This window comes from Ornithodoros turicata, chromosome 6 (genome assembly GCF_037126465.1).
Source record: "Ornithodoros turicata isolate Travis chromosome 6, ASM3712646v1, whole genome shotgun sequence".
NCBI classification, from domain to species: domain Eukaryota; kingdom Metazoa; phylum Arthropoda; class Arachnida; order Ixodida; family Argasidae; genus Ornithodoros; species Ornithodoros turicata.
The window spans coordinates 48590965-48605758 of NC_088206.1; the positions used below are offsets into that span (position 1 = coordinate 48590965).

At 45.9% G+C, this 14794-nt stretch overlaps 1 protein-coding gene across 1 annotated transcript; it reads left to right on the forward strand.

Moving 5' to 3' along the window:
• The first annotated feature begins 580 nt into the window (after positions 1-580).
• Positions 581-2387, forward strand: LOC135398598 (myb/SANT-like DNA-binding domain-containing protein 3). The gene is made up of 4 exons (XM_064629983.1): positions 581-957; positions 1086-1179; positions 1339-1393; positions 2098-2387. The coding sequence occupies exons 1-4, from the start codon at positions 581-583 to the stop codon at positions 2385-2387; spliced, it is 816 nt and encodes a 271-aa protein (XP_064486053.1).
• Positions 2388-14794: the final 12407 nt, after the last annotated feature.

Consider the following 14794-nt stretch of genomic DNA (forward strand, 5'->3'; position numbering starts at 1 on the left):
ACTAAAGGACACGAGAGAGGGGGTACGGAATGGTTGGGTTACCCCATTTATTTGCAAGAAGCACTGGAATTCTTGTGATTAAATGCACTTCTTCAGTTGTTCTGCATGCAGATACACGCATGTTTTCAAGGAGAAACTCTGAGAAAGGGAGGGGAACCACGAGTAAAGGGACGCGAGAGTGGCTACGAAATGGTGCTTACCCCATTTATTTGAAAGAAGCACTGGAGTTCTTGTGATTTAATGCACTCTTGAGTTGTTCTGCACGCAGATACACGCATGTTTTCAAGGAGAAACTACGAGGAAGGGAGGGGAACCACGAGTAACCCCCGGATTCTCGGTCCGCCCTTTATTCTTGCCCTGAGGGCTCCTTGACAAGGGTTCCCTCAAGGGGATCACTCGAGGGAAGGGCGCGTTTGATTCCCAGCGCGCACTCGGCAGGCCCTTGGCGAAGCGCGTGACGTTTGCATTCCCTAGCGCTCGCGCGTGCGCAGACGACCCGGCTCTCGCTTGTCGTCTGCTACACGATTGCTCCATTTGTCCTGTTTGCTGCCGGTTGTTTCTTGTCGCTGGCTGATTTGAAATGGAAGCGTCACATTCTTCGCAGCGAACACCATACACGGTGGAAGAGAAAGAACTTCTTCTGGAACTGGTTTCAAAATATAAAACAATTATAGAGAACAAGCAATCCGACAACGCTATGCTCCGAGCCAAAGCCCGAACCTGGGAAAAATTGGCTCAGGAATTTAACGCCCAGACAAACGTAACAAAGAGGGACGTTAAACAACTAAAAAAGTGCCTCGAAAACATCAAGTCCAAGGCTAAAAAGGAAAACGCTAGGCAGCGGCAGCATATTTACGCTACCGGCGGCGGGCCTCCCTTGACCAGGGACGACTCGGATTCCGTGTCTCAAAGAATCAACGATGTACTCCCACACATCTCATATCGTATTCCAAATAGGTATGTGTGGATTCTACGTTCACAATTAGTTGCACAGCCCCTGCATATACTGCATTAAAATCGTAACTGGCAGGGAAGCCTGCTGTGCAATACACTGCGACTGCTCATGTACGACTTCCATATTCTAGCTGGGACAGTGACGCACTGGACGGTGCTGGGTCATCAATGCGTGCACCTCATGTTGCACAGAGTGAAGGAGGCGACCGTGAGAGTGCTGGAGAGGTTTGTATGCAGCCTGCTTTTGGACCAGTCGTTCACTCCTGCATGTCCATAGCGGAGCGTGAAACGGTTCAGTTTTGTATTTCTCTAGGAAATGTCCGCCCCCTTATGTGAGCGTGCCCTCTGTGAATGCTAGACACTGACATTTCTTACTTCTTACAGCTTCTTCAAAACACTGATGCTGAGGACGACAATGAGGACTCCCACGCTGCTGGCAGTACGCCTGCAGCTTATGGAGGAGCTGCACACGGAACACGGCCAACAAATAACAGCTCTGACAATGGTCACTGGGATTGGTTAACTTTCACATACGTTTGCGAACACTGTGCGTGATGTTTGAAAACATTAACTGGCTGCCTTACGTTGCATTCGCAATCCCTAATGAGCATTTACGTAGTGGGACATTATGTGGGTCAGAGCAACTATATTTAATAGCAGTGTTTATGCTAGGGTTTCAATACTAATGGGGGAAGTATGTGTGTCAATATCAGTACATAGGCCCCTAATTTCCCTCCGTCTTTACGTTATTTGGACACTGTTAGTGTACATTTTGTGCAAGCACCATGTGAACCATGTACTCAACATGTTTATTGTGAAACATTATTTACACAGCAAAGTACCCACCCCCAAAAATATCCCCACTCTAAACATATTCGTCTAAATGGATCCCCCCACATACAATATCCACACAGCGCCTGACCTTGGAGAGACCTACAGCTCAATCTCAAATAAAATTACCATGACAGTGTCCTTCTCTGATACCATGACTTTCTCTGATGGCTTCGTACTAGTGTTGAGGTTAATGGCATATGAGAGCAAAGTATCTGGGGGGGGGGGAGATTTACTAGCAGAAAAAAAAAAGAAAGGGGAAACAAAGTATCTGCATATATCACATAATAATTGTAATCTTCCGCACTGTAGGATCCCATGTGCAAGCTACAGAGTCACAGCTCACAACAAGAAAAAGGCCCCATACTATCGCAGAACAGGTCAGGGAAGAGGTCACAGCCCGTGTGGAAAAGGTTGAAGCAGAGAAAGTAGCAGCACTGGAGCTTTATGAATTGAAAAAGAAGTTTGCTCAACAACAAAATGATGCAAAACTGGCAATTTACAGGAAGAAGCTAAGAATTGCGGAACTGAAAGAGCAGTTGCTCCTCAAGCAGCTACAAGGGCAGAGTATTGGCAGCCCAATGCATGAAACATTTTTGTGACTATTGAGCGTGTAAAATAAAAACCTATTAATGATGAAAGATGGAAGTCACTGACAAGGCTAGCCAGCTTTAGAACTCGAACCCACCTCTTCTGGATTACTGGCCCAGGCCTCTACCAATTGAGCTAAGCTAACACACCTCCCCAGTGACTTCCAAGGGAGCGTCATCTGAAGGGACAAACCAACCACTCTCTCTCATTCATCCCCCTTTGACTCTTACATTTTTCTCTTGTTGTCGTTGCGCCACTAAACTCCTAATCATCATCATCTTACATTTTTCTCACTCATACACACATTCATACGACAGGATCGACGCAAGCGGCATCATTTGAACATGGTAGAGCCCTGGACCGGTAATCCAGAAGATGTGGGTTAGAGTCCTAGAGCTGACGAACCTTTTTAGTGACTTCCATCTTTCGTCATTAATTTGTGAGGCACTTGAGGCCTTGTATGTATTTGTCCTTTCTATGCGTTCCAGCCTCAGAACATCACTTGTCTCACGTCTCATAAAAAACTAATTCTAACTGCTGAAATGTCGCTGGATGAATGCACGTCTTGCTGCCACCCCTAATCTATCATCTGTGGCATTCTCCACAGCCTCACTGTCGACCTCTTCTGTTTCATCCGGCATGGTCAGCAGGTTTCTTTTTCGGCAGATGTTGTAGAGGACAGCGGTGGCAGTGATTATGGCAACTGTCTTCTCTAACTTTGTTGCCAGCTTCTTTGTGAGACAAGGGAACATCCGCTTCCAGACTCCGAAAGCTCTTTCGATTGAGTTCCTTCTTTTGATGTGAGCTTTATTATACCTGCGAAAGAACAGGTGTCATTAAAACAGAAACACACTATGGAATATTTTTACATTACATCAGCCGAGTTTTGCATGTATCGTGTGAGGTTCCAGAACAGGCACCATAATTTATTATTCTATCCATGCTGAATGTATAAATCAGTAGTGCAATCATAGAGTGACATAGTAGTCTAGCCAACTTGTGCCAAGAATTGTCATGTTTCATCGCACTGAAGCTCCTAACTCTGAATATGATTTTATATGTCATATAATTTGTGTGATTGATTCATTGTGAATATAATTTTACATGTGATAATAATTTTTACGTGCAAGTATCAGGCTTTTCCCATTACCAAGTAGCACAAAAAGAGTTTCAAAACCAATACAAGTAGCTTTCCATTCGCAATTACCTTTCCTCACTGGCAGTCTGTATATTCAACAAAGGTGTGAGAAGATGTGGCTTGCAGGCATAGCCAGCGTATCCAAGGATGATGCCTGGGTACTGCGAATTCTCCAACAAGGTGCCAAATCTGCTATTCTGCAGAATGCGGCTGTCGTGAGTTGACCCAGCCCAGCTTGCCACAATATCGTAGAACTCCAGGTTGGGTGCGGACACAACCTGTTTGGCATTGACAAAAAAAAGATATTAGGGTCACATGACAAAGTCACTGAGAGATGAACTGCACAGCTCTTCTTCTGTGTTCTTTATACAGGGTGTCTTTTTTAGGTGCCACAGATATCTATATATGAGGCACGTAATTGGCATTTACCGTTACGGCACGGCGTCAGAACAGGTCCAAGACGGCACAGTCAGATTACATTAAAAGCCTTGAGACTGTTACTAACGGCATATTCAAATGAAAGCAGTAACCGCGCTATTGAAATGAAAGTACATATCGCTAAGCGTTCGCTGACAGCGGCCAGTGCATACCGTACTTGCGTGCTAAACCACTACTGCTGAAACACATTATTTTAAATACTCACTTGGACATTCACCGAGAAGACTTTTTTCCTGTTGCGAAACAGTTCGGCGTTTTCACCACCGGGACTTTGTATTGGTATGTGTGTCCCATCTATACATCCTGTGACGCCAGGAAAGTCTGCGATCTTGTACAACTGCAGACGTACGTCTGGAATTTCATCGGGCGTTGGCAGTCTCACATGATCCGGCCGCAGTCTTGCAAGCGCTCTTGACAATGTTGCAATTGCCCGCGACACTGTTGGCTGGCTCACGTTGACGACATCACCGATTACCATCTGAAACGAGCTCGTGCGATAAAAACGGAGGGCCAAAAGCAACTGGTAAACGGGTGGCAATGGGCTCCCTCGGTTGTTGACACAACTTCGTAGGCCTAGCATTTCCACGAAGTCACACACAAGCTCCTTCGGGAAGCCGTACCTTCTTTCGAAGTCCTGCCGCCCGTACACATCAAACTAATTGCTCCAGTCACGCAGTCGTTGACACGCTGTGAGGCGTCCTTCCTCTGTTAGCCTTGCAACGTAAAGACCAAAATCGACGAAATCGTCGTCATCCATGTTTCATGCGCTCGGAACCCTCTCAAGGGCTGGTCGAAGGGTGCTCTGGCGTGCCCTTGAGGGGAAGGGCGCCACTAGGGGCGGCGCCACTGTCTAGTGCGGTTTGGGAATCAACGGAAGGGCCCCTCGAAGTGCACTTGGCATTAGGGAACACTGAGGGCTGAGCGGGAATCCGGGGGTAAAGGGACGCGACAGGGGCTACGAAATGGTTGGGTTACCCCATTTATTTGCAAGAAGCACTGGAATTCTTGCGGTTTAATTCACTTCTTGAGTTGTTCTGCATGCAGATACACGCATGTTTTCAATTAGAAACGATGAGGGTGGATGGGAACCACGAGTAAAGGGAGGCGAGAGTGGCTAGGAAATGGTTAGGTTACCCCATTTATTTTCAAGAAGCACTGGAATTCTTGTGATAAAATGCACTTCTTCAGTTGTTCTGCATGCAGATACACGCAAACTTTCAAGGAGAAACAATGAGGAGGGAGGGGAAACACGCCTAAAGGGACGCGAGAGTGGCTACGAAATAGTTGGGTTACCCCATTTATTTGCAAGAAGCGCTGGAATTCTTGTGATAAAATGCACTTCTTCAGTTGTACAGCATGCAGATACACGCATGTTGTCAAGGAGAAACGATGAGGTAGCGAGGGGAACCACGAGTAAAGGGACGCGAGAGTGGCTACGAAATAGTTGGGTTACCCCATTTATTTGCAAGAAGCGCTGGAATTCTTGTGATAAAATGCACTTCTTCAGTTGTTCTGCATGCAGCTACACGCATGTTTGCAAGGAGAAAAGCTGAGGAGGGAGGGGAACCACGAGTAAAAGGACGCGAGAGTGGCTACGGAATGGTAGGGTTACCCCATTTATTTGCAAGAAGCACTGGCATTTTTGTGATTAAACGCACTTTTTCAGTTGTTCTTCATGCAGATACACGCATGTTTTCAAGGAGAAACGAAGAGGAGGGATGGGAACCACGCCTAAAAGGACGCGACAGTGGCTACGAAATAGTTGGGTTACCCCATTTATTTGCAAGAAGCGCTGGAATTCTTGTGATTAAATGCACTTCTTCAGTTGTTCTGCATGCAGATACACGCAAACTTTCAAGGAGAAACAATGAGGAGGGAGGGGAAACACGCCTAAAGGGACGCGAGAGTGGCTACGAAATAGTTGGGTTACCCCATTTATTTGCAAGAAGCGCTGGAATTCTTGTGATAAAATGCACTTCTTCAGTTGTACAGCATGCAGATACACGCATGTTGTCAAGGAGAAACGATGAGGTAGCGAGGGGAACCACGAGTAAAGGGACGCGAGAGTGGCTACGAAATAGTTGGGTTACCCCATTTATTTGCAAGAAGCGCTGGAATTCTTGTGATAAAATGCACTTCTTCAGTTGTACAGCATGCAGATACACGCATGTTGTCAAGGAGAAACGATGAGGAAGGGAGGGGAACCACGAGTAAATGGACGTGAGAGGGGCTACGAAATGGTTGGGTTGCCCCATTTATTTTCAAGGAGCACTGGAATTCTTGTGATTAAATGCACTTCTTCAGTTGTCGTGCATGCAGATACACGCATGTTTTCAAGGAGAAACGAAGAGGAGGGATGGGAACCACGCCTAAAGGGACGCGAGAGTGGCTACGGAGTGGTTGGGTTACCCCATTTATTTGCAGGAAGCACTGGAATTCTTGTGATAAAATGCACTTCTTCAGTTGTTCTGCATGCAGATACACGCAAGTTTTCAAGGAGAAACGATGAGGAAGGGAGAGGAAACACGCCTAAAGGGACGCGAGAGTGGCTACGAAATAGTTTGGTTGCCCCATCTATTTGCAAGAAGCACTGGAATTCTTGTGATAAAATGCACTTCTTCAGTTGTTCTGCATGCAGATACACGCATGTTTTCAAGGAGAAACGAAGAGGAGGGATGGGAACCACGCCTAAAGGGACGCGAGAGTGTCTACGAAATGGTTGGGTTACCCCATTTATTTTCAAGAAGCACTGGAATTCTTGTGACCAAAATGCACTTATGCTATTGTTCAGCATGCAGATACACGCATGTTTTCAAGGAGAAACTATGAGGAAGGGAGGGGAACCACGCCTAAAGGAACGCAAGAGTGGCTACGAAATAGTTGGGTTACCCCATTTATTTGCAAGAAGCGCTGGAATTCTTGTGATCAAAATGCACTTCTGCTGTTGTTCAGCATGCAGATACACGCATGTTTTCAAGGAGAAACTATGAGGAAGGGAGGGGAACCACGAGTAAAGTGACGCGACAGTGGCTACGAAATGGTTGGGTTATCCCAGTTATTTGCAAGAAGCACTGGAATTCTTGTGGTTTAATGCACTTCTTCAGTTGTTCTGCATGCAGATACACGCATGTTTTCAAAGAGAAACTATGAGGAAGGGAGGGGAACCACGCCTAAAGGTACGCAAGAGTGGCTACGAAATAGTTGGGTTACCCCATTTATTTGCAGGAACCACTCGAATTCTTGTGATTAAATGCACTTCTTCAGTTGTTCTGCATGCAGATACACGCATGTTTTCAAGGGGAAACTATGAGGAAGGGAGGGGAACCACGAGTAAAGAACGCGAGAGTGGCTACGAAATAGTTGGATTACCCCATTCATTTGCAAGAAGCGCTGGAATTCTTGTGATTTAATGCACTTCTTCAGTTGTACTGCATGCAGATACACGCATGTTTTCAAGCAGAAAAGATGAGGAAGGGAGGGGAACCACGAGTAAAGGGACGCGAGAGGGGCTACGAAATGGTTGGGTTCCCCCATTTATTTGCAAGAAGCGCTGGAATTCTTGCGGTTTAATTCACTTCTTGAGTTGTTCTGCATGCAGATACACGCACGTTTTCAATGAGAAACGATGAGGACGGAGGGGAACCACGAGTAAAGGGACGCGAGAGTGGCTACGAAATGGTTGGGTTACCCCATTTATTTGCAAGAAGCACTGGAATTCTTGTGATAAAATGCACTTCTTCAGTTGTTCTGCATGCAGCTACACGCATGTTTGCAAGGAGAAAAGCTGAGGAGGGAGGGGAACCACGAGTAAAAGGACGCGAGAGTGGCTACGGAATGGTAGGGTTACCCCATTTATTTGCAAGAAGCACTGGAATTCTTGTGATAAAATGCACTTCTTCAGTTGTTCTGCATGCAGCTACACGCATGTTTGCAAGGAGAAAAGCTGAGGAGGGAGGGGAACCACGAGTAAAAGGACGCGAGAGTGGCTACGGAATGGTAGGGTTACCCCATTTATTTGCAAGAAGCACTGGAATTCTTGTGATAAAATGCACTTCTTCAGTTGTTCTGCATGCAGATACACGCAAGTTTTCAAGGAGAAACGATGAGGAGGGAGGGGAAACACGCCTAAAGGGACGCGAGAGTGGCTACGAAATGGTTGGGTTACCCCATTTATTTGCAAGAAGCACTGGCATTTTTGTGATTAAACGCACTTTTTCAGTTGTTCTTCATGCAGATACACGCATGTTTTCAAGGAGAAACGAAGAGGAGGGATGGGAACCACGCCTAAAAGGACGCGACAGTGGCTACGAAATAGTTGGGTTACCCCATTTATTTGCAAGAAGCGCTGGAATTCTTGTGATTAAATGCACTTCTTCAGTTGTTCTTCATGCAGATACACGCATGTTTTCAAGGAGAAACGAAGAGGAGGGATGGGAACCACGACTAAAGCGACGCGAGAGTGGCTATGAAATGGTTGGGTTACCTCAGTTATTTGCAACAAGCATTGGAATTATTGTAGTTTAATGCACTTCTTGAGTTGTTCTGCATGCAGATACACGCATGTTTTCAAGTAGAAACGATGAGGGGGAGGGGAACCACGAGTAAAGGGACACCAGGGACACCAGGTCGATGTGAACATGGTCAAAACGGGCGTCAGGTGGCGGAAAAGGTGCTGGCGACAGACGGGTGTGGCGCTGGGTCTTGGTTCTCTGGCACGGCAAGCATGTGCGCACCCAGTGCTTGATATCAGCGTGCATATTCGGCCAGACGTATCGGGTGCCTATGAGCTTTCGTGTGCCTCGGACGCCGGGGTGGGAGAGAGCGTGAAAGTGATCGAAAATGGGACGGCGTAATGCGAGGGGGACGAAAGGTCGTGGCGAGCCCTGTGAAGTGTCGCAAATCACGGCGGCCGTCGCCCCGGGGAGGTGAACATCTTCAAGCTTGAGGCTGTTGGACGCGGGCTTCGTGCGCAGTACGGCCAGCTCCTCATCAGATGACTGAGCAGTGACAAGAAGGTCCAGAGACAGAACGGCTGAGCACTGCGCTGTAGTGGGTGTGAGCAGGGTGGATATTCTACTGAGAGCATCGGCCACGGGGTTGTTGACGCCGCTCACGTACTGTATGTCAGTGGTGAATTCTGAGATGAAGGCCAGGTGCCGGATTTCTCGAGGTGTATATCCGGTACCAGAAGATGAGAGAGCATGAGTAAGCAGCTTGTGATCCGTATATATGGTGAATGATCGTCCTTCCAAGAAGTGCCGGAAGTGCTTCACTGCTAGGAATATGGCCAGGAGCTCGCGTCCAAACGTGCTATAGCGCGTCTCTGCAGGTTTGAACTTGCGCGAGAAGAAAGCGAAGGGCTGCCAAGCAGAAGAAACTCGCTGCTGCAGGACGGCGCCGGCAGCACTGCTCGAAGCGTCCACCATGATGCAAGTAGGTGCATCGTGCCGGGGATGGACAAGAAGAGTGGCGGCGGCGATGTCTTGCCGGATTTTGTCGAAGGCGGCGATAGAGTCGTCGGACCATGGTAGCGTGGCGGCGTCGCGTTTTCGGGAAGATCGTAGAGCTTCCAACGGGGCCAGTGTGGCAGCACAAGATCGTATAAAGCGCCGATAGAAGTTGGCGAAACCGAGGAAACGTCTCAACTGTTTGACGGACGTGGGACGGGGGAAATCCTTGATGGCGGCGACTTTAGAAGGCAGCGGAAGGATGCCGTGCTGGTTAACGCGGTGACCCAGGAAGTCAAGCTCCGGGACGCCGAATTCACTTTTCGCGGCGTTGATTACAATGCCGTATTCTTGTAGGCGAGAAAAGAGGGTTCGTAAGTGCTCGGCGTGCTCTTCTGGGGTGGCGCTGGCAACCAGAATATCGTCCATGTAGGCATAGACGAAAGGGAGGCAAAAGGTGACAGAGTTAATAAACCGTTGAAATGTCTGGGCCGCATTACGCAAGCCGAACGGCATACGCAGGAACTCGTAGAGGCCAAAGGGTGTGATGATGGCAGTCTTCGGAATATCGTCTTCCGCCATGGGTATTTGGTGGTAGGCGCGCACCAGGTCAATTTTAGAGAAAACGGTGGCGCCTTCGATGTTAGCGGTGAAGTCTAAGATGTTAGGGATGGGGTATCGGTCGGGCACCGTAGCGCGGTTTAAAGGGACTCTGACCAGAAACTGTGGGAGCTCTTTCGTACTTGTAGTCGATAAAGCACCCAACAAGGACTCTCCATGCGAAAATTCACGCATTAAAACCCCACGGTTTCTCTAAACTCGAATTTTAAACATTCGACTTCATCCGAGTGCAGCACGCCTAGCGTCAAACCGAGAAAACATACGTTTATATAGAATATCCACCCCGGCCCACCATCAAGATGACGTCAACACGGGGGCCACTCGCAACACCCACAATTGGCTCAAACGCGTCACGTGGTCACGCAATATCTGTCAATTTCCTTCATGAAATGGCATTTCTACGTTAATATATTTTTAATACAGAGCCTCAAAAAGAAAAATATACCCTGCATTTATCACATGCAACAGTTTCTACGATTTTCTTTTCAATCTGTACACGGCGTTCGATATATGCTTCCGTATCCGGTCAGCTGTAATGGATGCCGTCTGCCAAGCTTGCGAACTGCGAACTTGTGTGACTCCCGGTTCATCCTCTTTGTTCGGGTCATTGGGTTGGTGTTGGAGTTGGTCACCATATTCTGAACGTTTCACCTATCGTTGTGGTGTACTGTTCTTGATCTGCTGCGAAGCGACGAACCGCAATGGCAGTCACTCGCCTCAGCGAACTTCTGTCTGCATCTCAAAGGAGCATGGGGACCTGATGATACCTTCAACTAAAGAAACCAAATTTGCTCTCGTGTGGTCCTGACGGAAAAGTAGTATCAACAAGGTTAGCACATTTATTTTTCAGTTCCAAGTCTACGTACTGAAAACCAGGCAGGTGCAGTCGATCATTCTCGTAGCTGTTGTGTAACGCGTATGCTTTCTTACATATCCCACAGAACCCTCCACTTTTTCAACCAAGTTATCTTTATGAGATCCTTCTGGTGGCTTCTTACTAGGCTATGCCGCTCCGAAGCATTGAGAGGACGAAGCGTCGTGGTAGCTGCACCTCTGCCTTCGAAAGATGAATCAGTCATTCCACACTGTGCTTACTGGCTTTGTATAGAGTCTGGCAAATCCGACAGACTTGGACTACCTTTTTCAAGAAAGTTTGAAATGTAAGTATGTGTATATTGGTTTCACATATCCACCACATATTGAGCGTGTGTATGATTGTACTTTATATGCTACAGCGTACATTATTATTCAACACGTAGTGTGGCAAACTCGACATCAGTCACACAAAGCCAACAATTGCCTTTTCTTCAATTGCTTATTTTTATCACATCATGTTTTTGTCTATATCTCAATTTACCAACCAACAAAGTATATTATTTTAGTATAATCGTTTGATATTTAACGAGTCACAGTTTTACCATGGTTTTGGCGCACTATAGCCCGAGTTGCTTATGCGTCATTAAATTGAATCATCATCATCTTCAACTGCCATTATTCAATAGAAGTGCCAGGTGGATATAATGATATGGCGAGATATATTTTTTTGCTGACATCCTGGAATTGCTCATTTCAGAAGAATAGTCACCGTGAAGTTTGTTTTCGTTTTCAGAAACATTAAGAGGACTAAAACCAAACACTTTTCTTTCAGAGCATCCCTTATGCACCTGCATTTCAATTCCAATCTGTATTACAAGAATGACAGACCACTCAACAGAGATGAACATCTGAAAGTGAAAGAGCTGGAATGAAGATACGTTAATCTGTGTCGAAGGTTCTTAGTATGTGTGCGAGTCGAGGACATAGGTCTCAAGCTTATTCCTGTCTTCAGAAGTGGTGACAACTATGCTCCTTCTATCTATTAACCAGCTCCACTTTTTAGGGTTCCCTGTAAACTAATGGAGCACATCATGTACTACCACGTTGTCAACCAAGTTGAGTCTGTCGATTTCTTTTTTTAGATTCCAGCATGGCTTTAGAAAAGGGTATTCAGGCAAAACTAACATAGTGGAATTCGTTCACAGCATTTCAAACTGTCTTGATTTCTTGGTCCACGTAGATGTGGTATTCTTTTTATTTTGTAAGGGCTTTTGACACTGTGCTCTATGCTCGCGTGTTGGCCAAAGTAGCCTAATTAAAATTTGATCCTGCTACCTGGATATGCAGTTTCTCAACTAACCGTAACCGTGACGACAACTCGTGAGGAGAACCTATCATATCGCCACCATGCAGCATTTGTTATGTTACAATTGCTTCACATTTTAATCTAGTCAAAAGCAAGGCCTTTTGGTGATCGGTCTTGTATGACTACGTGCCCCTCCGTTATGTAACACCACACTGGGTTCTTCAACCTATGATAGATAAATAAATATATTGCCAAGTAAATTGTCTACAAGGCTCGTTATTCCATTTCGCCACACTACCACAAGCAATTGTTAGAGTAGTGGCCCAGGGTATGAAGCTCGCCACTAATCATCATTCAAACAAAGTTCATAATGTAAAATCCTTTACTCAGAACACTGGCTTAACACAACAATTATGAATAAAGAGAGTAAACGTTTCATTGCCTATCCAGGTGGCATCATCCCTCCAACAGAGAACAATCAAAAACAACATCAAAGGAGTCAAATCGGTGGTCCGCATTCCTTTCATCCAACGTATTTCATACGCTATTTGGTGGGCACTGTGCCCATCAGGCATTTTGACTGTGCATATCAAGTTGAGTGCATAGAATGTGGTGCAACCTACATTGGCGAGATAGACAAAAGACGTGGGACAAGACTAAAAGAGCCAGTTGCCAGGGCTACTAATACGTAGCTTAACTAAACAGGACCGAATCAGTCTACCACTGCTGTCCTAAGGGACATATATTTGATGGTGCAGTAACCTTTGCTCATGACTAGCGATGGGGCCCTAGAAAGTTCTTAGAATCCTGCTTTATCAGGCGTGATGCTTCAGCCTGTAATACATACCGTGGCCCCCTATCGGATGTGTAAGATTCCCTCTTAGATAGGCTGATGTGCTCATCTTTGGCCTCTGTTGTACTGATGATGCCACCCGGATAGGCGACAAAACGTTTACGCTCTGTTTTTATTCGTTGTGTTGAGCGGTGTTTGCAGTAAAGGACGCTACATTATGAGGTTGTCACCCGGCCTTTGGAATATATTTTCAAATAAAGTTGTTGTTTTACAAAGCTCAATACATTGCAGAAATCATTCTTCTTGCCTATTGTTTTGGGGGTGCCATTCTTGCAGTCACATGAAGCACTGAAGGGCCAATTTAAAAAGTAAAGGCAGTCTGATTTATGTTCTTGCCGACATGGCACAGCGTATGTACGAGGTAGCTCCATTTCAGAAGCCTGAGAACACTCAAAGCAATTAGTGTGCTAGCATCAGATATGGTGTACAGCATTACATATTTGCTTTTGCTAGGGCAACTAAGAAGGGTGGATAGAAAGGCGGATAGAAAGGCAGTTACAACCTGTTTCCACAAAAGACACTCAGATTCATTAGCAATTTCCTCCAAGAGAGCCAATGCTTTTTCTAGATTACTAGAACATGGGTACTTGGTTATAAATAACAAGAATTCATCTACCAGAAGTCAGTGTTTCACACACCCTGCTTTCCATCAACACTATTAAAAGCTGTGTCCCCCAAACCTGCACAAAATTCCTGGAGTCTTTACTGGACACTGTTGCTGTCCCTCTCACCAGGTGCTCTGTATGAACCCGATTCACAGTTCTGGATGCACTGCCTGAGCTAACTTCAGCATGCTTTCCCAACACGAATGGTAACTGCTATGAGGAGTGTTGTACTTACTGAAAGCAACATGAAATGCTGTACCTTGTCAGGTAATGTTGATATCCTTCTTAAGACCGTAGAGAGATGTTCCTTGCTCCCTTTCTTCCAAATCTTACTATCAGACGCAAGCCCACTTGCCACCAAGCCAATGAGTTGTGCCTCACAGTCAATGCAATCAAGGGAATCTATCACTGAGGCTCAGAAAAGCTGTTTTCCATCGGGATCTGATCCAGCACTGAGCCGTGAGTAGCCCCGTGAAAGTACCAGGGTTTCTTCGAATTTTAGATGTGCCAGGGTTTGTTTTCCTCCTCTCCTTCTTTTTATGTAGTAGATGGTTACTTTAGCCTTGTACTGCTTTGGAGATTAAAGATGTGGAGATGATGTAAGCGGTGGAACTAGGCTTTATGCAAAATGAGGCAAAGTGTGACTATGTACAAATCTTCTGAGAATGTTTATGTATCATTCACACAAAGAGGGGATACGTGTTACATCTTCTTCCGGTTTTGATATTTATTTATTTATGAATATATCTCAAAGGCCATTGCAGGCATTACATGAGGGGGGACACCAACATGGGTCACTCAACAAATACGGAAGTTACAAGGAACATACATATTTGGAAGACAAGACTCTATTTTTCGTTCGTTCATCAGTCTTGCTCAAGAAATTGTTCACTGTAGCAATGGTACACAATGTCACGAAAGGAGTGCTCATCTATCGTTCCGCAAGACTCATTAAAAAGGACTAGTGTTGTGTTTCAACACAACATGTTGAACTCATGAACCATGCATCATCCTGAGAGCTATAGATCATCCTAAATACAGATGCTGAATTATTTTAAATGTGATAGGCGAGCTGTGCGAAGAAGTAGCCCCAGTTAGGATCTTGGGTACTTGAAGCCTGTGGCATTTTCTGTGGGAAAGGCTTGCCAGACCCTCTTCACTGCACAGGCTGGGATGACCAAGATCTTGTTTTTC

What these genes read in the sequence shown, in the direction of transcription:
- LOC135398598 (XM_064629983.1), top strand. Translation starts at nt 581, where the DNA reads ATGGAAGCGTCACATTCTTCGCAGCGAACACCATACACGGTGGAAGAG. An exon ending in TCATATCGTATTCCAAATAG is followed by an intron (nt 958 to 1,085) that starts GTATGTGTGGAT and finishes TCCATATTCTAG; the next exon opens with CTGGGACAGTGACGCACTGG. An exon ending in ACCGTGAGAGTGCTGGAGAG is followed by an intron (nt 1,180 to 1,338) that starts GTTTGTATGCAG and finishes TACTTCTTACAG; the next exon opens with CTTCTTCAAAACACTGATGC.